We start from the raw sequence: 21,520 nt of genomic DNA on the forward strand, positions 1-21,520 counted from the left end.
AAAAGGATACAAGACAAGACAATTTCTTCATGGAGAGGATGGTCAAGCACTGGAATGGGCTGCCCAGGGAAGTGGTGGATCCCCGTCCCTGGAGGTGTGGACATGGCACTAAGGGATGTGATATAGTGATGGGACTCGTTAGGTCAGGTTGATGGCTGGACTTAATGATCTTGAAGGTCTTTTCCAACCTGGCTGATTCTATGATTCTAAGGCAGAGGGCCAAAGCAGACATTTGGCCTCATTGACTGCACCCAAATTCCGTTTAGGGGATCTCTGCCAGACACCAAGGGAGCAGAGTATGGCCAGCATAGCTGTTGGCACCCTAGAGTGAAATGAGGTGGGTCATTCACCCAAATGAACGTGAAATGAGGTGGAAATTCATTGTTGCTGAGTTAGTTAACTCACCTGAAATACCACCCCAGAGGGTACAGTCGGAAAAAAGCTACAGCCAGGTGGGTGTGCTCTCCTCCGTCATCTGCCCCTGCTCCCTCACCTCTGTTGGACGTTATTTGATTTCTTTGATTTGCAGCACAGCCTTGGGCTTCCTGGTAATTCACAGCCCCTGTGATAGAGTCTGAGACTGCAGGTAGGAAGGAAGGGTGTACGTTTCTTTGCGTTTTCATTTCACATGTAATTCTTTTTTAACTCACACCACTTGCTCAAAAGAAAATAAGTTTTCCTTATGCTAAAAGGAGAGCAAAGAAGGTGAATTTTGATTGCTTTGCTAGGTAGGCTTCTGCCTCTAAATACTTCCTTTTTCCAGTTAAAATGCCAGTGCAATCAGTAATGCGAACTTCTTGCTAGGGTTCTAAGAATCTTTTATCATAGTATAACATTTTATTTGCTGCCAAAATTAGATCAATCTAAACTGTACTGTCCAGTTAAAAAACAGCAATAGACAATTTTGCCTGTGATGTTATTTTTTTTTCTTCCCATGCCATTGTCCTACCTTTAAAGTCCACTGGTAGTAAGACCGCTCTTGCACTGATCAGCATGTCTGGATTAGATTTTTGAGCTCCCAGATGCGAGACAGCCGGTGACCCCAAAACCTATTAAAAGAGTGGAGAAGAGATTGCTCATCTGTATGCATTTAGGTCACAGGGACCACTGGAAAAAAAATGTTTCTTACCTGTCTCCTCTTAGCAAGAGCTGAATTGTCAAATGGAGATATTGTTAACCAAACACAGGGGCCCAAAGTGCCTATCTCTGCCAGGCTCAGTTACAACTGAAAAAGAAGATATGGAGGTTTGTTAGAAAAAAAAAAAAAGGCATTCTGGATGGACTCCTTTCCTCTCCCCCTTCTCTGTTTCTTGCCTCACAAAGAAATGACCTTTTAAAATCTCTTATCTAGAAGCTTCAGTTTAAAGAGCCGCTGATGCCTCTTGGAAATCATTGAAAAGCTCTTCAGAAGCAGTTCTGCTGCTCCCTGTGTCCTGAGTGCCTTTCTTCTCTCTTTTTCTTTCATTGCTAGATAGATTTGCATTAGAAAAGGCTGTTCCTTTGCAGCTTCCCTGTTTACTGAAGTCTCAGACTGATTTATAGCATCAGTAAATGGTGTTTGGGCCCAACCACGCACTGCATCTTCTGAATCAGGAGGAAATGGCTGATGCAGAAGAGACTGGATGAGATTTCCCTTGGCACACCCAGTCAGCACGGGTTCATGAAAAGCAAGTCCTGCCTGACCAACCTCATCTCTTCTTTGGGCATGCTTCAGCACCTCGATGTCCTTCTTGTAGTGAGGAGCCCCAAACTGAACACAGTATTTGATGTGTGGCCTCACCAAAGCCAAGTACAGGGGGACAATCACCTCCCTGGTCCTGCTGGCCACACTCTTCCTGATACAAGCCAGGATACTATTGGCCTTCTGAGCCACCTGAGCACACTGCTGGCTCATATTCAGCTGACGATCGACCAATACCTCCAGGTCCCTTTCCTCCAAGCAGCTTTCCAGCCACTCCTCCCCCAGCCTGCAGCACTGCATGTGGTTGTTGTGCCCCAGGTGCAGGACCGAGCACTTGGCCTTGTTGAATTTCATACAGTTGGCCTCGTCCCATCGATCCAGGCTATCCAGATCTCTCTGCAGAGCCCTCCTACCCTTGAGCCGATCAACACTCGTGGCTAACTTGGTATTGTCTGCAAACTCACTGAGGATGCACTCGATCCCCTCGTCCAGATCATTGATAAAGATATTGAAGAGAACTGGCCCCATGTTGTGTTGAGCCAGCTGGGGATGAACATTTGTGTGCAGGTTAGGGATGGGAGAAAAGAGGAATATTGTCCATAGTAGTGAGGTCATGATGGTTGATAACATACTGGATGTGATGATCAGTTACTGGCAGGGATCAGTACTAACCAGGGATCTTACCAACCAAGAATACGTCTCTCCCCATAGCTCTCTATTCAGCCTGCAGTTTCATATTTAAGGATGTGACTACGGTCTAGTCCTGTTATTTGCAAGCCTTCAAGATTACTCTGAGACAAATGTTGGATTTCCAACTATTTTATATTTCCAACTATTTTTTATTTTTCCAACTATTAACTATTCTATCTACTGCTGCAAATTCCTGATTCCTGAGTAGCACCAAAGGATTTTAGTGACACTAGTTTGTTTTAGGGTCTTTGTTAGGGGTGATGGTCTTGAGCGGAAAGACCAAGCCAAGATCCTAAGCCCAGTCCATGGTAGTGCCATCCTTGCTGAACCCCAAGCAGGGCCTCGTGCTGCCATGACACCAGTTCTGCTCTTACCCAGGGCTTGTGTCACCAAAAGCTCTGTGCGCAGCAGGGAGATGGAGGCATCAGGCTGGCTCATGATCACACCACCAGGCAGGGATAGGCTGCTGTGGCTGATGCGTTCAGGTCCTACAAACTGGATGTATCAGAAAAATTTCCTGACTGCAGCCTAAGGCATGGCCAGGGGACACAGTGCGTTTCCAGTCCTTTTACTTCCTCTGATAATGTCCTGGTTGGAGCTTCTGAGGTAACCTTAGCTGCTATCTCTCATTTCATCCCAGACAAGTCCTTTTCCTCCTCCTCTTTTTACTCACAGAGCTGCTCAGAAGGCATGGACCAAATAAAGCCAGTCCCAGGCAGAAAGGGGAGGAAGGCCAGCTGCTGGAAGTTAACCGTCGTGGCCGCCGTAGTGGGCAGCGTGATGGCCCTCTACCTGGGGATCCTGCTGGGTGAGTGCACAGCCGGGGGTGTTCTTTCAGTTTATCATCTGCTCCAAAAGAGTAATGGTCTGCACAGCTTACAGCAATAGTTCTCATACCAAAAATTCTCAAAAGCCTTTTTCTGAGGACAAGACACTGTCAGCTCTCCCCACGTACACAGCCAGAATGCAGAGGCTGTAGTCGCCTCATATTTTGAATGACATCTGACTAAAGCACTTCGTCCCTAGTGCTGCATGCGATTTATTTCTCTCTAAACTCTCCCAGTGACTCCTAAATCTTTTGTCACTTCCTCAGTCATCTCCTATCTCATCTCCTTGCATCCACTGACTATTGCTTGTCCTACTGTCCCTCTCCAGAGTGTGACCACCATCTCCTTGTCTCTGGCACATCCTTCCTGCTGCCTCTGGTGCCCTACGGCCACATGTCACCTCAGGCCGGGATGCTGGTGTGGAGCCCAGCCTGACATGACTGGCAGACCCCACCAGCACATCTCTGCTGTGCAGTATCACTTTCTAAGCTAGCTTTGGTAACCAGGACACATTTCCTCAGCCTGTTCCTGCAAGGACAGGGCCAGTCTGATTGCCCTAGCAAGCTGTACCCATTTGATTCTGATCTGTTTTCTCAGGCTTGATAAAAATCTACAGTGTTAATATTCAAATTAGCTGCAAGTTCAAAATTCTCCTCCTGCATGTGTGGGGGGTAGCCCAGCACAGCCATGTGGCACCCACAAAGCACCTCACAGATGGTCAGGGACAGTCAAGCTGCTGAAACCTGGGGGTCTTAAGGACATGGAGAGACCCGTGCTCCAAAGGAGACAGTGAGGAAAGCTGGGTCCAGCCATGGCCCTAGACCTCCGTGTGCCCTCTGTGCCTCCGACAGACACTTTCCTTTCTGGCAGCCTGTCATCCCGTGGGAGAGACCAGCTTTGAGCACACAGTGGAGCTGCAAGGAATCATGTTCAACAGCAGCTTGCAGAGGGAGAACTCGGACTATTACAGGGTGCTGACACCCGCCCTTGAGAGGCTGGTAAGTTGAGCTGGGCTCGCCGTGCACACTGCAGCTCTGCACCCCTCGCTTGGCCCAGGGCAGAGCCAGGAGGCTGCTGGGTGGCCTGGGCCCCATCCTGCTGAGGTCCCTGCCCGTGTGGTTCCCCAGGGCCCAGCTTGGCTGTCCTCATTCAGGGGCTTCTTAAACATCAGCAAGGAACACTGCAGGGCTGAGTCGCATTTTGAAAGGCCGCATCAGGGCCCTGAGAGAGACTTGTGGAGTGGGAAATGTGTGCTCAGGTCTGCTCCTTGCAAAAAAGAGGTGGTGGGAAGATGTTATTTTCATGCCCTGGACCAGGGTGAGAACAGGGTTACATGTGCTCTGACGAGCTGGACTCAGGTGCTCCTGCCACCTGTGGAGACGAGAAGATCCTCCAGTTAGCTCCAGCTCCCTGAAAAATACTAGGCACCAACTAGACCCATCTCATAGGGGTTTTCTGCCCAGTGTGTGTTTTTTGCCTTGCAGTTTCTGTCCAGTTTCCAGGACTCCCAGCTGGACTGGAGCTGCATTGGTTGCACCATCCTGGGCTACAGGTGAGTGTAGGCAGCTTTCTCTGCAGGTTGTGCAGCTCATGTTTTCAGGACATTTTGACAAGCTCCACCAAAAAGGTGAGCTCACACCTGTGTTCTTGTTCAAAACTAGCAAACAGAGAAACTGATTTTAAGTTGAGGCTGGATTCTTTAATGGGATTGCACCAGTGTTCTGGTTTCTTTAAATTGGAAATGTAGTCAGAAAGGCAGAGGAAAATGGCCTTGTTCAACCAAAGGAGAACTTGGGCCAAAGAGAATGCCAATGACTGTTTCATCCCAGACCACACCTCCAGAGACACTTGAGCCTTAAATTATTATGAATTAGTTTTGTTTCCCTCAAGTTCCCTATAGGCAGTTAGCACAAGAAACTGTTCCTTCTAATGGAGCCAAAGTGCTCAGTAATTCTCTGTCTTCCAGCAGGAATGGGAACTCAAGCGTACTCGTCCGTTTCCGCCTCCACTTCAGCCGCCAGGATTCCCATCCTCTGAGCTCTGCCACGGAGGAGGAAGCTCTCAGACATGGCCTGGCAGCTGCCCTGCACGAGCAGGGTCTCTCCCTGGCTGCCTATGGGACAATATCCTCAGCTTCTCTTACAGGTGTGCTCCTCCCATAACTGCTGGGCAACCAGACCAAGGCAGCCTGTGCTGCTGCTGCTAGCAACACGGGTTATACCAGCAAAACTGTGTCTCGAGTAGCCATAGTGCCTTGGGGCTTTAGCTTTGGATGTCCAGTCAAGGCTTCATGCCCAGCAGCAATGTTAGAATGGAGCTGCTGCCAGGCGCCCAAGCAAACCTGCAAAAGATGCTCTGGTGCTTCACAAGACAGCAGCAGAAACATGCTTAGCTCCTGGCAGTTGCAGAACAGCTGGAAGCTTTATGGGAAGCCCCCAGATCCCCCTCCAATGCTAACGTTGTCCTGCTGCTCTCTGCGCTGCAAGAGTTGTTTTGGCAGTCTGGGGCAACAACAGAGCCTAAAGCACAAATTGCAGCCTGAGGAACCAAACCTCAGCAGGTTAATTGCTGGGTTGTCCGTACTAACAACTGTGAGCAGTCCTAAAGCAGTCCTCAGAGCTGCAGAAATAATTCCTGCTAGGGTAGATATTTCTCACAGGTAAATTCTTCTCTGAAACCACCTGAAATTCTCTTTTCCCTCAATAACTGTGCAGTTGCACATGATCGTAGGCCTTTCAAAAGAAATATGGCCAGAAAATATGCTGTGGGCTCCCCTGCAGCCCCCTCTGCACTCCCTGCAAGGATGGGCAGAGTCCCAGGCCTTTGAGAGCCTTGTGCAGCCCAAACGGAGGGTGCACCTTGGCTTTGGGCGACAGCCCCGTGTCACTTCCACCTTGGAGCCTGCTCCTGGGATGCCGATCACTGCCACAGCTCTTGAGAACTGGTCCCTGCATCTGGAATCACCCCAAAAGCCTGCAGGGCTATAGACAGCTGCTCACCCGCTACACCCTGTGCCTACGGTGGAGCAAAGTGGAGAAGGGCTCCAGGAAGTGAACTGTGCCAGGAGCTCACCACAGGGACAGGGAAAGCAATTGCCAGGCAGGCAGGAAAAGGTGAAGCAAAGACTCTGCCAGTCCTGGCTGGGAGCGGCAGTCATGAGAGCACACAGCTCCTGTGTACCCCAACTGGGATGCCCTTGCTGATCCCCATTTCTTCCATTACTTTGTTACAGGTCCCAGTGAGGTTTCTCCATACAGACCAGGACTGAAATCAGGTAAGAGCCAGGCAGCAGGAAGAGCTCTGTGCCTTTCTAAGCATTGCCAGGGCAAAGATCGGCCCCAGTTCCCCAGGTTGCATGCTGCAGCCTGACCTCTAGCCTCCTCCTCACCAGATACAAAAGGTGTTTGCATCCCATCTTGTTCATAACCTGGTGAACCAGTGCTCTGCTCCCCTGTTCCCCCTGGAAGCTCAACAAGAGCTGCAGCTCAGCTGCCGGCTGCATCCCATGGGGACACTGGCACTGCCGGGAAGCAGGGTGAGCACGGACACAGTGGTGGTTGCCCCTGGGGGAGCCAGGGGGCAGCTGCTGGGAGGTCTGCAGAAGACACAAGTGACTGAAGCCTTGCTGTCCCCAGGGAGCTGCCCTGGAGACTTGTTCACTTGCCGCAACAAGCAGTGCGTGTCGAAAGAAAACCCAGAATGTGATGGCCAAAAGGACTGCCCTGATGCCTCTGATGAAAAGGGCTGCGGTGAGTCCCTTGCAGCAGGTCTCCTGGGCTCTGGGGACAGGCCCCAAGTCACCCCTTGCAGCTGTAACAGTGCTAGTCTTCTGGGCACTGGGCTGCAAGGACAGCTTAACTTCTTAGGCCAATAGTAGACGCCGACATCAGGACAAGGGGAATTGTACCTGAGAAACGTGCTGGTCCCATTGCCAACAGCAAAGGAGTAACACGATGTTGGGCTAGAGCAGCACATTCCTGTAAGCCAGTGAATCCCACGTGCCCAAGCTGCAGACATTCAGTGGATGCAGGCAAGCACCCACTGGCATTGCCCCAGAAGCCTGGCCACGAGGGCATGCCCAGCCCCGTATGAACACCCCCGGCAGTGTGGAGCTTGAGCTATCTTTGGGCCTTGATGAGCATACCTGAGATGCAGTTTGGTCACAGACGGTTGCTCAGAAGGACAAGGGTAGAGGCAGAGTACAAGGAGACCCAGGCACCCTGCAGGCATCTCCCACGATCACTGCTGAAGATATGGAGCCTCTCACATTCCCCTTGTAATGCTACCACTCCCCTGCGCATACCCAGTCTGACCCTGTACATACCCAGTCTGACCCTGTACAGGTGGTGTAGGTCCAGGGACCAGCCCATCCCCTCCTGCTGTGCTGGAGGCAATCTCTGCGTGCCCATGGGCTGCTGGAAGCAGCTCAGCAGTGGCTGAGCTGGTGAAACTAGCAGAGCTATTTCTGTCCAGACTTTCTTGCCTTAAGGAGTTTCAGAGAGGACCCTGTGATGGGTCAGTGCTTTGCGGTGCCTTTTTTCCATAATTGCAGGTTAAAGTCTGGTCCCTTGTGACATCCCTAGCAGTGTACTGGTACTTGAGCACATGCTGGGAGCATGCACAAAGCTGAGGCAGATTTTTTTCCCACCTGCCCCAGAAAGCACATTGCCAAGGCACAGGTGGCAGGATCCCGACGCCCTGGCTCTCTCCTCCCTTTCAGACTGCGGGAGCCGCCCTGCCATGCAGACTGCCACCAGGATAGTCGGAGGCTCAGAGGCATCCAGAGGGGAGTTCCCATGGCAAGTCAGCCTGCGAGAGAACAACGAACATTTCTGTGGTGCTGCAATCCTCACAGAGAAGTGGCTGGTGTCTGCTGCTCACTGCTTTACTGAGTAAGCCCTAACCACGCTATCTTGCACCATTTCCAAAAGCTGCTGTATCTTCTGGCCCAAGTCCTCAAAGTACCACACTGCCTTGTTGAGCCTGGTTTCCTTTCCCTGCCAGATTAAGACACGGGGAGCTGATGTCCCAGAGCTGATAGCAGGATGGACAAGAGGTGGCACCACTTGCATGGCTCTGGTTTGCAGGGTGACACTGCAGGTCTGCAAAGCCCCAGCTGTTTCTCTTCCAGGTTTCAGGACCCAGCCATGTGGGCAGCTTACACGGGGACCACCTCCATTAGCGGTATGGACAAAGGCACAGTAAAAATGGGCATCGCACGGATCATCCCGCATCCCTCCTACAACACAGACACAGCTGACTATGATGTGGCTGTGCTGGAGCTGAAGAGACCTGTGACCTTTACTAAGTACATCCAGCCTGTGTGCCTGCCAGATGCTGGGCATCACTTCCCCACCAGCAAGAAGTGCCTTATCTCTGGCTGGGGCTACCTCAAGGAGGATTTCTGTAAGCAAAGTGTGGCAGGCGGCAGAGGAGGCATGGTGGGGTGTGAGTGGTGCAGGAATGCACCAGGGAAGGGCACTCAAGCCATGCTCTGGCCAGCCAGGATGGCTGCAACACAAGGAGCTGGTCCCACGTGAGGCTTCCTGCGGGGAGCTAATGGTTGCATCTCTCCCATTTAGTGGTGAAACCCGAGTTCCTGCAGAAAGCAACAGTGGAGCTGTTGGACCAGACACTGTGCTCCAGCCTCTACAGCCATGCCCTCACAGACAGGATGTTGTGTGCTGGCTACCTGGAGGGGAAAATAGATTCTTGCCAGGTAAGCATTGTCCAGGGAAGCTGGCACACCTCCCAGCATGAGTCTTTTCCTTCCCTGTATGCACCAAGTAGTACTTCAAGAAGCAGGATCTGACACCATGGGCACAGCATCCCACCAAGGTTTGAGGCCACGCCTTGGATCCAAGCATGGATCAGGGACTGCAAAAGAGAAAAATGAAGATATATTCTGTAGTGCTTAGAGCAGGGCAATGCCGATCAAGGCGGGTTTTTTGGCTATATAACTGCTTTTCTCTATTTGCTGACCTGTAATCAGGTCTGGTGTTACCGACCTACCTGGCAGCTCTTGATCAGAATCCCACTGGCAAAGGGCAGCAGTGGAAAACTAAAATATATACAAGAGATCTTGGTGAACGACTTGATGGTTTTCCTGGTGGTGCTCAAGGTGGCTGTGGCAAGCTTGGAGCATCCCCAGGAATAGTTCACCATCTGGGCTTCCTTTGCAGGGTGACTCTGGTGGGCCCCTTGTTTGTGAAGAACCATCTGGCAAGTTCTTCCTGGCAGGAATCGTGAGCTGGGGAATTGGATGTGCTGAAGCCAGACGGCCTGGGGTTTACACACGTGTTACCAAACTGAGAGACTGGATCTTGGATGCTATTTCTCCCTTTCCCAACTCCATAGCGCGTACTGTCCCACTAATACACTCCAGTACTAACAGTAACGTGGTCACCACTGAAGAGCTCAACAGCACCACCAGAGCAATCCCCACCACCTCACCAGCCCCAGCTGCCAGCGAGCCAGCACCTGCATCCAGACCGCAAGGTAAGAGACCGCAGGGTGGCTACGACCTTTGCAAGAAGAGAAGCTGGTACAGGTCCAATTGCAAGATTTGTTGTTCCACTGAGCTGAAATTACCTTCGGTAGGGTGACCCACACAACTGTTGCTTAAGTGCCAAGGGCACAAGTGACACTATCTGGTTGCCCTGGCTTAGTCCAGAGCAGCCTGGCAAAGTCACTCAGTACCAGCACAGATGAGTGTCATGGACTGAGGCCCAGAACAGGGCCTAAGGGACCAGGGACTAAGACATAGGAGCGTCACACTGCTTAACTTGTTGATCACTCGCTTTTGTTTGCCAGCCACGTACTTCCCAGAAGTTCAAAGCTGATAACTGTAACCTAACAGCAGCCATGCACCTTCTCACTGAAGTTCCCTTCAGGAAGGTTGGTGTCTACAGAATGATTTGTCAGATCCAAGGAGTCCTCCCAGCAACTCTGCAAGGAGATACAGATGTTAGGTATTTTTCTAAAATTAGGATTAACTTTCTATCTGGAATAGCACGGCTAAGAGGCACAAACCTGCTGGTTACTCTGTCTTCAAGAAAGGCATAGCCCTAATGACTTGCTAAGAGCAAGCTGCAGAACAGCAGTTGGGATGAAGGCCCATGTATGGCTGTGCACAAACACCATCAGGGAACCCCATGATCAGCAGGTAGGGCTCGGGCAGATATCTCAGACTTCAGCCCTGACTTGTCCCTGCTCGGACTTACCGGTTAGAGAGAGCAGAAGCCTCTTCTCACTTGTCTTCTGCTCACAGTACTCACAAATCATGCTTTGGCTTCTGTTCAGAGTGCGGAGGAAGACCTGGGCTCTCTAAACCCAGCAAGATCGTGGGAGGAACAGATGCTTCCAGAGGAGAGATCCCCTGGCAAGTCAGCCTGAGAGAAGACTCGATGCATTTCTGTGGAGCCACCATAATTGGGGACCGCTGGCTGCTGTCAGCAGCTCACTGCTTCAATGAGTAAGAGTCCACCCCTGCTGGCACTGCTCTTCCAGCTTGCCTGCCCACTAGTACAGAGCTGCACAGCTCTACATGGGCATGCAGCCAAATCCACAGCTATGGCACTGGAGTTGCTGGTGAAAAGCAAGGACATGCACTGAACATTCATTTTTGTTATAGCTAGAGGTTAATAGCAAAAGCAGTTTTGTGGGGACACTGGGATGAGGCAGGGAAACATTAAAAACACCCAGACATGGAGTGGGGATAACACATTTGATAGGGGTGGAAAAGGGCAAATGCCATAAGACAGTTTCTTTGAGAAATTTAACTTCACGAGGAAAGGCCTGTTACACAGATAGGAAAAAAAAAAGAAAAAAGAAAGCTGTAATATAGGAAAAAAACACATAATCAGTTGTTATGGGGAAGAGGGTCAGTTCAGGTCTGCATGGTTCTGTTAAACAGCAAGAGCCCAAACGGATTTATAAATGACCTAGAACAGGAAATGAGTAGCAAGAGGATAATGTTTGCCAAGAATAAAAATTCCTGAAAGCAGAAGCAGATGGGGGATCAACAATGACGAGTTTCAAGATGGTCTTAAATAGCTGGGCAATAAAACAGCAAGGGAAACCCAAGGTACGCAAGTGTGAAGTGAGGCAAAGAGCAACAAACCAGTGTTATCTATCCGCAGATGATAATGGGTTTCCATCAGGTTTTACCATTTAGAAAAGGAGGTCAGAAATAAGTGCCATGGAACAGCAGCTCTCTGGGCAGTGGCAATTAAAGAGCAAATGAATGCTAGTAATTATTAGAAAAACAACTGAGATTGCCAGTTTGTTGGTACTTAGATCCACAGCAACTCACTTCTCACATACTGCACGCAGTGCTAGAGTAATATACAGTAAAGAATAACACAATACACAATGTGGAACAGCATCCAAAACAAGCATGACATACACCAGAATAGACATGGGGAAAGAGAACTGGGTGGGAAGGGAGTGTGCCATGGGATCTGTGCAATTATGAAAGGTACAAAGTGTTCAGGGAATGCCTTTTTACTGTTTCTACATGATATTAAATTAAACCATCGAGAGCAGATGGAAAACAAGTAAAAGGAAGCAGTTCTTCATAAATGACATTAAACTGTGAAGTTTTTCACCATGAGAAGTGAGGAATGTTTAAAGTCCACATGGGGTTAAAAGATTAAAAAACAACTCTAGAAAAATTCTAATAAAAAACATCTGTCAAGATATTCTGAATATAGAGGCATCATTTGCATGCCAGAACACTCCTGAAATCACAAGTTTTTGGAGGCAAGGAGAGGATTACTACATGTTTACCTGCTCTTGACATCCAATACTGCCACTGCTGGAAACAGAGGTCTTGGGGCGGGACTCAGTCCTTGCATATGCTGGGCTCTGCTTTGGTAAAGTAAGGTTTCAAACACTAATCATTTAAAGTCGTCTGCAGCTTAAATAGTCTACCAGGTCAGCATTTAAACTAGGTATATGTATGTGTGCATACATATTTAGAATTATGTATTTACAGGACAGATCCAGAAGAGATTGAAGCCTACATGGGAACGACATCACTAAATGGAACAGATAGGAACACGGTGAAAGCCAACGTAACAAGAGTCATCCAGCATCCTCTCTTCAACCCTATCCTTCTGGACTTCGATGTGGCTGTACTTGAGCTGGCAGAACCCCTTGTCTTCAGCAAATACATCCAGCCTATCTGCCTCCCGCTTACGGTGCAGAAGTTTCCTGTTGGCAAGAAATGCATCATTTCTGGGTGGGGAAACCTCCAAGAAGGGAATTGTAAGTAGTGGTGCCTTATCAGATGATTTGCTCTGGAACAGTGACGGATTCAGCAGCAAAGCCTGTACCACTGTGACCCAGATAGTCCTGGGTGCATAAAGGACAGGGGACAGTCAGGAACTGACAGAAACACAAGAGTAAGCAAGTGGGGTATGCCTTGGCAGCCTGCTGTAGCTCAGACAAGATAGCATTCAGTGACCAGGGTCAGTCACAAAGATGTTCCGAGCTGTTAGAAAGAGCAAGGCTCCCAGTGTAGGGAGAAGGCCTGAGGGTGGCATGTGTGCTACCAAAGAAGCTCCACTGTCCTTCTAAGCGATGGCAAGGAGCCCACAAACTGTGACAACAGAAACTTGCTGCCTGTGCCCCGTAGCCTGTAGACAGGCGTAAAACTGCATCCTGGCGTGAACCAGGAGCTGCGGGGGCTTCCTAGATGAGAGTAGCTCTTACAGGATTCAGCTCTCATCTGGGATTAGAGCCTGGTTTTCTGAAGCATGTGTTGGATCACCCTAAAAGCCATTAGCTCTCACATCTGTCTGCTGCACTCACTAATCCTATGGTTTTCATGCAGTCACCAAGCCTGAGAGCCTGCAGAAAGCTTCTGTGGGCATCATAGACCAGAAGACTTGCAACTTCCTCTACAACTTCTCCCTCACTGACCGAATGATCTGTGCTGGCTTCCTGGAAGGGAAGATAGACTCGTGCCAGGTAAGAGTCTAGGATTTCTCCACTCCTCTGCAGATTGCTCCAGAAAACCGGGCTAACTCACAAGTTATGGCTTTGAGAAATATTTACCGAGTTTCTGCGGCTAGGCTGAAACCCACATGTACCTTAGCTCAAAAGAAGAGCTCACAGCCCCAGGGCTTTAAAAAACGTGAACAAAGGTCCATCAAATTAAGCATTCAGATATTAACTTTCATAACAAATGCCAGAGTAACTGCAGCCAGGCTGTGCCATTGGCCCTAGTTTCAGCCTCTGCATACTCATGTTTTGCACACACTGCGTGGGAGCAGAGTCCCTCAGAGCTCCCTCAGAAAAATCTGAGGTTAGCTAACTCCTCCTAGTGTGGCTGAGGAGCAACTCCATGCAGACGTGTCCTGGGGAGAGTGGGCTGAGCAGCCATTGCCTTGCTTCTTCTTCAGGGAGATTCAGGTGGGCCTTTGGCCTGTGAGGTCACCCCAGGCGTGTTTTATCTGGCTGGCATCGTGAGCTGGGGAATTGGCTGTGCCCAGGCTAAGAAACCTGGCGTGTACTCCAGAATTACCAAATTCTATGACTGGATCCTGGATACCATCTCACAGTATGCCAGTCCTGGCACAAGCACTCCTTCCAGTTCAGCCATCACCAGCACTTCTACTGCAGCCATCCTCACACGCCGCGCCAGTACAACAGCTACAAGAGCCGTCAACAGAACCACCCTGAGCACGAAGACCACCGCACCCACGAAAGAAACCTCCACAGCTCTGGGAACCACTGAGCCTGCCAAGCCCACCCAAACCCCAGGTAAAAGTCCATCGGTAGCAAAGTTACTGACATGCTGCTAGGAGACGTCCAGCCCCAGCATGGCGGGTACTAAGCAGGCCTTGGGTTATTGCCTTCCAGTGGTGCCTTGTACCAGCTTCACCTTCAGGTGTTCCAGCAATGTCTGTATAGGAAAAGAAAATCCTGAATGTGATGGAGTTGTTGACTGCAGCAATGGCTTTGATGAAAGCAATTGCGGTGAGTACCGTTTTGCAGCCTGCGACCACTACCCAGACCTGTTCTACAATATTCAGTCTCCCCAGTGCAACCCGTTAACTTCACATGGGCTGTCTGGGGCCAGCTCCTTGTGGTCCTGGTCTTACATGATGTTTGTGAGACTACAAGATAAACCTGGATGAGCAGCGTCCAAATTTTCTACCAGGGAACATGGCCTATTCTACACTATAAACGTTGGACACATTTCCCAGCACGCAGGCCTTCTGCCAGTGCGCTAGAACAAGCTGGCACGACAACTCTGCACAGCGTTGCAGCCCAGATCTCTTGCTATCTTGGGACTGTTCCTAGGACTGCACATCCCTTGCTGTGTGACAGCTCGGCCAGTGCATCCAAATTTGCCATCCTCACGTAGCACATCCCAGGAAGGTGTGGCGTGTGATAACAAGGAAGTGTTTCCAACCTGTATCACGTCTGCCAAGCCTTGCCTCAGATGCGTGAATGAAATTCATCACGTGCTACTGCCTTGTGCGTGTCTCCCCAGAACGCTGTCCCCTGGTAGGGGCTGTGGAAGGGCAGACAACCCTTTCCCTTAGTTACTTCAAACCATGGTGCCTTTTTCTGTTCCAGACTGTGGCTTAACTACTGCTCTGGCCTTCAGCAAGATCGTGGGTGGGAGCACTGCAGCTCGAGGAGAATGGCCCTGGCAAGTCAGCCTCTGGCTTCGGCAGAAGGAGCACAAGTGCGGGGCTGTCCTCATCGCTGACAGGTGGCTGCTCTCTGCAGCTCACTGCTTTGATATGTAAGTACGGGCAGGTGAAGCCGGCCAGGCCCTGGCCACACTGCCATCGGCCCACCTTCCCCTTCCTCACGGTCCAACACCACGGCTGGGACGCTGTGCCCCACTGGAAGCACACACTGCCTGTTACAGGTGTGCCCCTACAGGTAAGCAGGAAGAGGACTGAAAGGAGCAAAGCCCGGGCATATCTGCGCCACAGTGTGATGGAGACGGGGGCCCTGGCCTCACGTGTGGCCACAGTGCATCCCAGCCACACAAGCGGAGGAACGGCACTCCTTGCTAAGCCATGCTCCTAACGGCCGGGTTTGCTCTTTCTGCAGTTACAGTGACCCCAAAATGTGGGTGGCCTTTCTAGGAACACACTTCCTGAGTGGCATCGATGGCAAAACGGAGAAAATATTCCGTATCTACAAGCACCCTTTTTACAACGTCTACAGCCTGGACTACGACGTGGCGCTGCTAGAGCTGAACATGCCCGTCAAGTTCAGCAGCACCATCAAACCTATATGTCTCCCAGACAGTTCACACATCTTCCACGAAGGAGCCAGATGCTTCATCACAGGCTGGGGTTCCACGAAAGAAGGAGGTACTGGCTGAGAGGGCTCCCTCCCATCCGTGATGGCCACGTTAAATGCCAGCTACCCTGCAAGTCCAAACACCTCCATCCCCGCTCCACTGCCCCACACACTACCCCTGACAGACCATACCCTGCAGGGGATACCAGCCTGAGCAAAGCCTTGTGCCACCACGATCTCCTCTCCAGCAACCACGCGCTGTACCCATCCCTTTGGTTACACCTCTGCCCTCCTGCAGCCTTTCCAAGCTTTCTACATGACAGCCATCACACCCCCCATCCCTCTAACAGCTGCTTCAGCTGTGCTCCTGCAGTATGAGGACCACCCTGATACCATTTCTGTCTGCTCAGCTGCACTGCCTGACAAACTACACAAAAGGGACCTTCCTGGGCTTGCTCTGCTGGGGAAGAACCAGGCCTGGTACACTTGGGAAAGTGCAGGTCTCTCCCTTTGGCACACAAGCAAGGCTGCAGAATCCCCACTCTTACACATGCTGCTGTTACGTGCCCTGCACCAAGTTAACAGAGATACTTGCCTCCTCAGGTCTCATGTCAAAGCATCTGCAAAAAGCAGCAGTGAACGTGATCGGAGACCAGGCCTGCAAAAAGTTCTACCCTGTCCAGATCAGCAGCAGGATGGTGTGTGCCGGTTTCCCACACGGTACCGTCGACAGTTGTTCAGTGAGTGTGACAGTAGCAAATGCTGCTGCAGGGACAGCAAACTCGTGCAGAGCCCCCATGCCGTATCATCCAGGACAGCCTTGCCCTGCCTCCCCAGCTTAGATGTCTGTCCACCCATCCCCACTGCCTGTTGCCACCCTTGGAATCCACCCTGCACGCACCTCGTTCTGCTTGTCCCACCAACCTGTGACAGGTCAGGGAAACATGCAGAGAGGTAACACCAAGCAAGACACCACAGGGACACCACGAAGCCCATTTCACATCCCTGCTGCATCCCTGGAAATGCTCTTCCTTGTCCCAAAGTCCCAACCTCTGTGCGTGCAAGTACGTCAGCGAGCAGCCCTCCAGCTTGGAAACGGGCTCCCGGGGAGGTGGGCAACAGGACAGCAAACGCTCCCATGTCCCAGAGAGCAACATCTCACAGCTGGGGGGCTGGGCTGGGCTGGCTTGACTGTCTTTTTGCCTTGACACAGGACCCTTTTCCTCTCTCTGCAGGGTGATGCTGGTGGTCCTCTGGCGTGTCAAGAACCCTCAGGAAGGTGGTTTCTAGCAGGAATCACAAGCTGGGGCTACGGCTGTGCCAGGCCGTACTTTCCTGGTGTCTACACTAAAGTCACAGCTGTCCAAGGCTGGATTGCGCAGAACCTCAAGCTCTGAAGCTGCATTTTACTACTCAGGGAAGGCAACGAATAAGAGGAGTAATTGGCAGGGGATGCACTAACCCCGCACCTACTGTACGTTTTTTGATACTGCGAAGGGGTAACGGTGACCTGCAGGTATTAAGCAAATGAGTCTGTCGTGAACCACTGCAGTCATGGCACCAGGGTATTTGATAACTGCTTTGCATAGAGAGGTACAGTTCTAGATGTTTTTTCTATAAATAAATGAGGCCTGTCCCATCTTCAGACCTGGCCAAACATCCTACGCATCAAAACCCGGCCTTTCAAGTTGGAGCGGTGCCAGAAACATCTGCCAGAGATTTCACATAGCGTGGTTTAGCTCTATGCTAATCTACTGTCCTCCCAAGGTCAATCCAAGAGATGAGAGGACCTTGTCCCAGCCCTGAGCTATGCCCTTGCGGAAGCCTCAAGACCTCACAGCCTGGATGGAGCTGTTATAATGTGCAATGGCTTTTGGAAGGGGTATGCTACCACTTCAAAGCAGAATCTATGCTTGGTACTGGTACCTGTAAGCTCCATGGCTTACCATTTGACTGCAAGAGAAGGTTAGGACTAAGACACTTGGACTTCAGACTGCCCAGGCCCCCATCCATTTTAAAGAATCAGTACAGGCTTCTCACCCCTGCCACAGCTCCCTTTGTGTAAGGGAACAGTTGATTTAGTTGTCGAGGACCAAGGCATAGCAGTCACACAGAGCACTGTTCTGGTTAAGCCTGGTGGGAAGAATTCAACCTGCTGAGAGGGGCCCAAGCATCCGATTCATCCAGTGGGAAGCCCAGTCCCACTAGCTAGCTAAGGCACACAATTGCATTTGTACTGAAGAAAAAAATGCTGCAAGGCTCGTGTGTAAAGCCTTAGACAGACCTGGACATCTCTTTATAAGCTTGACCATCAAAATAGAGCAGCGGTTAAGTTCTGTTAGCTCCCCAACCTCATTCCTAGGCTTTTGCAGGTAAGCTGTGCATCTGGGTACAGCAGTAGGTTTCTTCTTTCCCAACCCGTAGAATCATAGAATGATCTAGGTTGGAAAAGACCTTCAAGATCAAGTCTAGCCATCAATCTGACCCACCGAGTCCCATCTCTAAATCACATCCCTTAGTGCCACATTCACCTGGCAATGAGACCCACAGCTTTCCCAGCTAGAGCACTAGCAAGGTGGGAGACCTGGCTTCCAGGCTCAGCTCACAGCGGGTTCAGTTCCAGAGCTGGAACACTTGTGGGACGTTCCCTCTGCTGAAACAGGACTGCCGTACAGCCAGGACCACAACATTCAAACAGCCAGAAAGAAAAGTAAAAAGACCCCTATGAGAACGTGGCTGGAAGGCACTTGTATTTTCAAGTACTCTTTCTGCCTGATTTGGGTGGGAAACTCCAGTTTAGTTTCAATTATTCCAAACATCCAGATATCTCTTAATATATTATCTTGTGAGAGCACTTTATTCCCTGTATTGAAGCCACCACACTGGAAGTTGAAATGAAATCCAATTCCCCCTTATTCCTTTGATCATCCTAGCAGGTTAAGGAGAAGTCAGTCTCTTCCAGTCTGTCTCTGCCCCAACCAATATTGAAATATTTTATAAAATATGGAAGTGCTTCAACAGAAAGAATTCCAAAAACATCATTACAGGGGTACAGGCATTTTTAATATCCAACACACTACTCTTCCAGCCGCTGGGCATACTGCAGACCACACAACACATATCGACCATTCCAGGAGTGGTGTGCAAGCTAAGCACAATACTGTGTACCTGCAAAGGAGACCCAAATACTGTTACAGAAGTGCTCCTTCCCAAAGAAACGAAACCTGAAAGGTAGGCTGGCTCCAAGACAGAATGCTTGTGTCAGCGCCAAACCAGAAGTTACAGAAAATCACAGGCACACATTTTTTTTCCTTTGAAGAAATCAACCTATGTAGTTCCTAACCCATTTCATACACGGTCTATCACTCCGAAGGTGTGCTTGTACAACTATTTGCAAGGCTGTGCTGCCAGCTCAGTAAGTACGCCCTTGACTCCCAGTGCACTGCTTGCACTAAATCTTCATTTCAGCCCCACAAACAGCTATATAAACACAAGGGAGGAAAGGGCCAACTGCGGCATGGAGAGCATCTCATTGCAGTTTTTCTACTGATGAAAAGGGACTAGGTAACTACCTGATGGCTGGGTCCAGGCTTGCTTCCTGGGCAAGGGGACTCTGTTGGTGGCTTGGCCCCCCCTTTTCCACAGAAGGCTCCTTGCCTCGCACAGCTGGGATTTATCAGCCGCTATATGCCTTGGCCAGTCGGGACCGTTGGGAAAGGCACGAGGCAAAACAAGCAGCTCACGATGGCTCTCGAGGCTGGAAAATTCACTCGCTCCTGGGTTTTGGTGCTAATAAAAGCCAAAGGATGCAAACGGTTCAGCGAGGGTTTATTGCTCTGCCACGGCAGGGGCTGGGGAGGCTGCGGGATCTCACCCCCAACCACCTGGACTGGCCGCTTGTCCCTTCCCCGCATGGTCCCTCCCTCGTCCAGGAGCTTCACATGTTGGCTCTCTCCCGCTGCAGCCGCGAGTTGTAGGCTCGGGAAACCGTGTTCCAGGCGTCCATGTAGCGGTCCATACACATGGCGATGCACTTCTGCGGCAAAAAGAAAAAAAAAGGCCCTAAGCAGGGGAGCGCTGGGGGTCGCCCCCCACTCCTCGCCTTGCCCCGACCGCGCTCACCTGCTCCGAGTTGTCCAGCGAGCCGCCCGGCTTCCCGATGCACTTCCGAAAGCATTTGTCCGTCATGCGCTGCGGAGAGAGGCCGTGAGAGGCGGCCGCGGACCCCGGGCCGGAGGCACCGGGCCGGGTCCGCCGCTGCCCCCCGCCGCTGAGGCGCGGCTCAGGCCCCGCCGCCCGCCCCCCTCACCTGTAAGAGCTCCTGCGCGTTGGCCACGGCGATCTGCACCTTCACCTGCTCCATGATGAGCCCCGGGTCCAGCTTCCCTCCCCCGCCGCCCCCGGAGCCGAAGTCGGAGCCGAAGTCGGAGCCGAAGCCGCTCTCCATGCCGCAAAGTCACCGCGGGCAGTGGCCCGCACGCTGCCGCCGAAATGGCCGCCGGCCGGAACTACAGCTCCCAGCGTGCACCGCGAGAGGCCCCTGGCTGGAACTACAACTCCCGGCCCGCCCCGCGCCGCGCTCCCTCAGGGGCGGGGCTCAGCCCGCTCCCCGCCGCCCGCCTGAGGCGCCCCCAGCCAGGCGCGGGGCCGAAGCCGGGAGACCTCCCCCCGGGGCAGGGCGAGCTCCGCTGTCACCGCCGGCTGAGGCGGAGGTGGCCGCGGGGAGGGCCCCGAGTCTGGGCTGGGAACGCGCTGGCAGCCTCCTCCCGCGGCAGGACCGGCTGTTGGGGGGTCTTCGCTGTGGTGGCGGGTGCGGCTGCCGTGGTCCTCTCACAGAGAGCCCTCGGTGCTGGGAGACAAAACGCAGCCGGAGACACCGGGAGCCTCGGGCTGCGGCTTTGCTCCCCCGGGACCGCTGCCACCGGGGTGCTCGCCCCGTGGGATCCGTTCCCAAGCTGCCAAATAACTCGGCCGTTTCGTGCGCCTCTGCAGTTGGCTGGGCTGTAAGCGCCAGACCAGTGACATTTTGCAAGTTAAATACGGCACAGCGCTTGAGGATCAGGTTTAAAGCAGAGCCTCACACGCTGTGGCAGCGGGAAGGGACGTAAGCCACCTTTACCACAGAGAAAAGCGCTAAAAACCGTCCTCAAGTGCCACCTCCCAACATTATGGTAAGCATTATGATTTGGGCACCCTCCAGAGAGCAGCTCCCCCGTGAACCTTCTCGTTATGGGATTGAGCCACGTTCCCTCTAGCTTAGATACCTGGCTCAGCAAAGAGGCTCATACCCTGAACACCTGCACAATGGCACATCCTCCACAACGCTGTGGGAGTTAGCAGAATCAAATGGAGGATGACAACATGTTAGGTAGCTTTTTTTCAGGTAGTACATGTGACACACAAAGGAGGTTGCTGTCGCCCTCCGAGCATTACGGTAGAGCTAAAGCCAAAACTGGTCTCATCTCCAGTAGCCAGACACCACTCAGAAAACAGAGTATTACGAAACCACATCATCCCCTTTGTGGGTCCATCTACTTAAAGATACAACACAGTTCCTGCACCTCACAGAATTCTAAGCAGCTAATGCAGAAGGTAGGGTAGTAGAAGTTTATGAGTACAGACACGTGAAAAGAAATGGACTGTGAACCCAGAAGCCTGCATTGCTGTTTATCCAGAATCCAGGTATTGCTTTTTCAACTGTGAGAAAATGGGATTGTTTAGGCATAGTCAGAAAGGCAAAATAGTTAATTGGAAGTTGAGGTAGGTTGATGAGCACAGGTAATCACAGCAATGGTTCAGCCCATTTCTCAGTTCCTAAGAATAAGTCTCTCAGAATCTGCTTTTACTCTCAAGTCAGGATCAAGTTCGCTAAATGGAAACAACCCCTGCAGTGGAAGGGCTACGGAGGGACGGAAGAGAGGAAATGGAAGTTGATTTGCTCCTGATACTAAAAGTTCTTCCTGCTGCTCTAGTTGGAAGCAGTGCCGCTGATCAGTAAGGACAGCGGTTTCCCAATACCACTGCCTGCATAAAATTTAAAGGAAAG

The 21,520-nt window shown here is 51.4% G+C and overlaps 2 protein-coding genes across 3 annotated transcripts; one reads left to right on the forward strand and one right to left on the reverse strand.

Moving 5' to 3' along the window:
- Window positions 1-3,061: 3,061 nt before the first annotated feature.
- On the forward strand, window positions 3,062-16,871 carry TMPRSS9 (transmembrane serine protease 9). The gene is made up of 19 exons (XM_035568083.1): window positions 3,062-3,179; window positions 4,069-4,196; window positions 4,683-4,750; window positions 5,165-5,343; window positions 6,431-6,472; window positions 6,834-6,947; window positions 7,919-8,090; window positions 8,330-8,604; window positions 8,781-8,917; window positions 9,381-9,696; window positions 10,501-10,672; window positions 12,197-12,468; window positions 13,037-13,173; window positions 13,608-13,968; window positions 14,068-14,184; window positions 14,791-14,962; window positions 15,280-15,545; window positions 16,078-16,214; window positions 16,710-16,871. Exons 1-19 carry the CDS (start codon window positions 3,062-3,064, stop codon window positions 16,869-16,871), a joined length of 3,345 nt encoding a protein of 1,114 aa, XP_035423976.1.
- A 1,644-nt stretch (window positions 16,872-18,515) lies between these two features.
- TIMM13 (translocase of inner mitochondrial membrane 13) lies at window positions 18,516-19,999 on the reverse strand. 2 transcript variants are annotated; one of them, XR_004781932.2, is made up of 4 exons: window positions 19,784-19,992; window positions 19,597-19,665; window positions 19,359-19,510; window positions 18,516-19,263 (listed from the first exon to the last, which is right to left on the reverse strand). XR_004781932.2 is itself a non-coding variant. In XM_035568084.2 (3 exons), the coding sequence occupies exons 1-3, from the start codon at window positions 19,919-19,921 to the stop codon at window positions 19,412-19,414; spliced, it is 306 nt and encodes a 101-aa protein (XP_035423977.1). In that variant the 5' UTR covers window positions 19,922-19,999; the 3' UTR covers window positions 19,286-19,411. The 2 variants fall into 2 exon arrangements, 1 of the variants encoding a protein (XP_035423977.1); XM_035568084.2 differs by lacking the exon at window positions 18,516-19,263 and having other exon boundaries at window positions 19,286-19,510; window positions 19,784-19,999.
- Window positions 20,000-21,520: the final 1,521 nt, after the last annotated feature.

Source organism: Cygnus atratus, chromosome 26, assembly GCF_013377495.2.
Source record: "Cygnus atratus isolate AKBS03 ecotype Queensland, Australia chromosome 26, CAtr_DNAZoo_HiC_assembly, whole genome shotgun sequence".
NCBI lineage: Eukaryota > Metazoa > Chordata > Aves > Anseriformes > Anatidae > Cygnus > Cygnus atratus.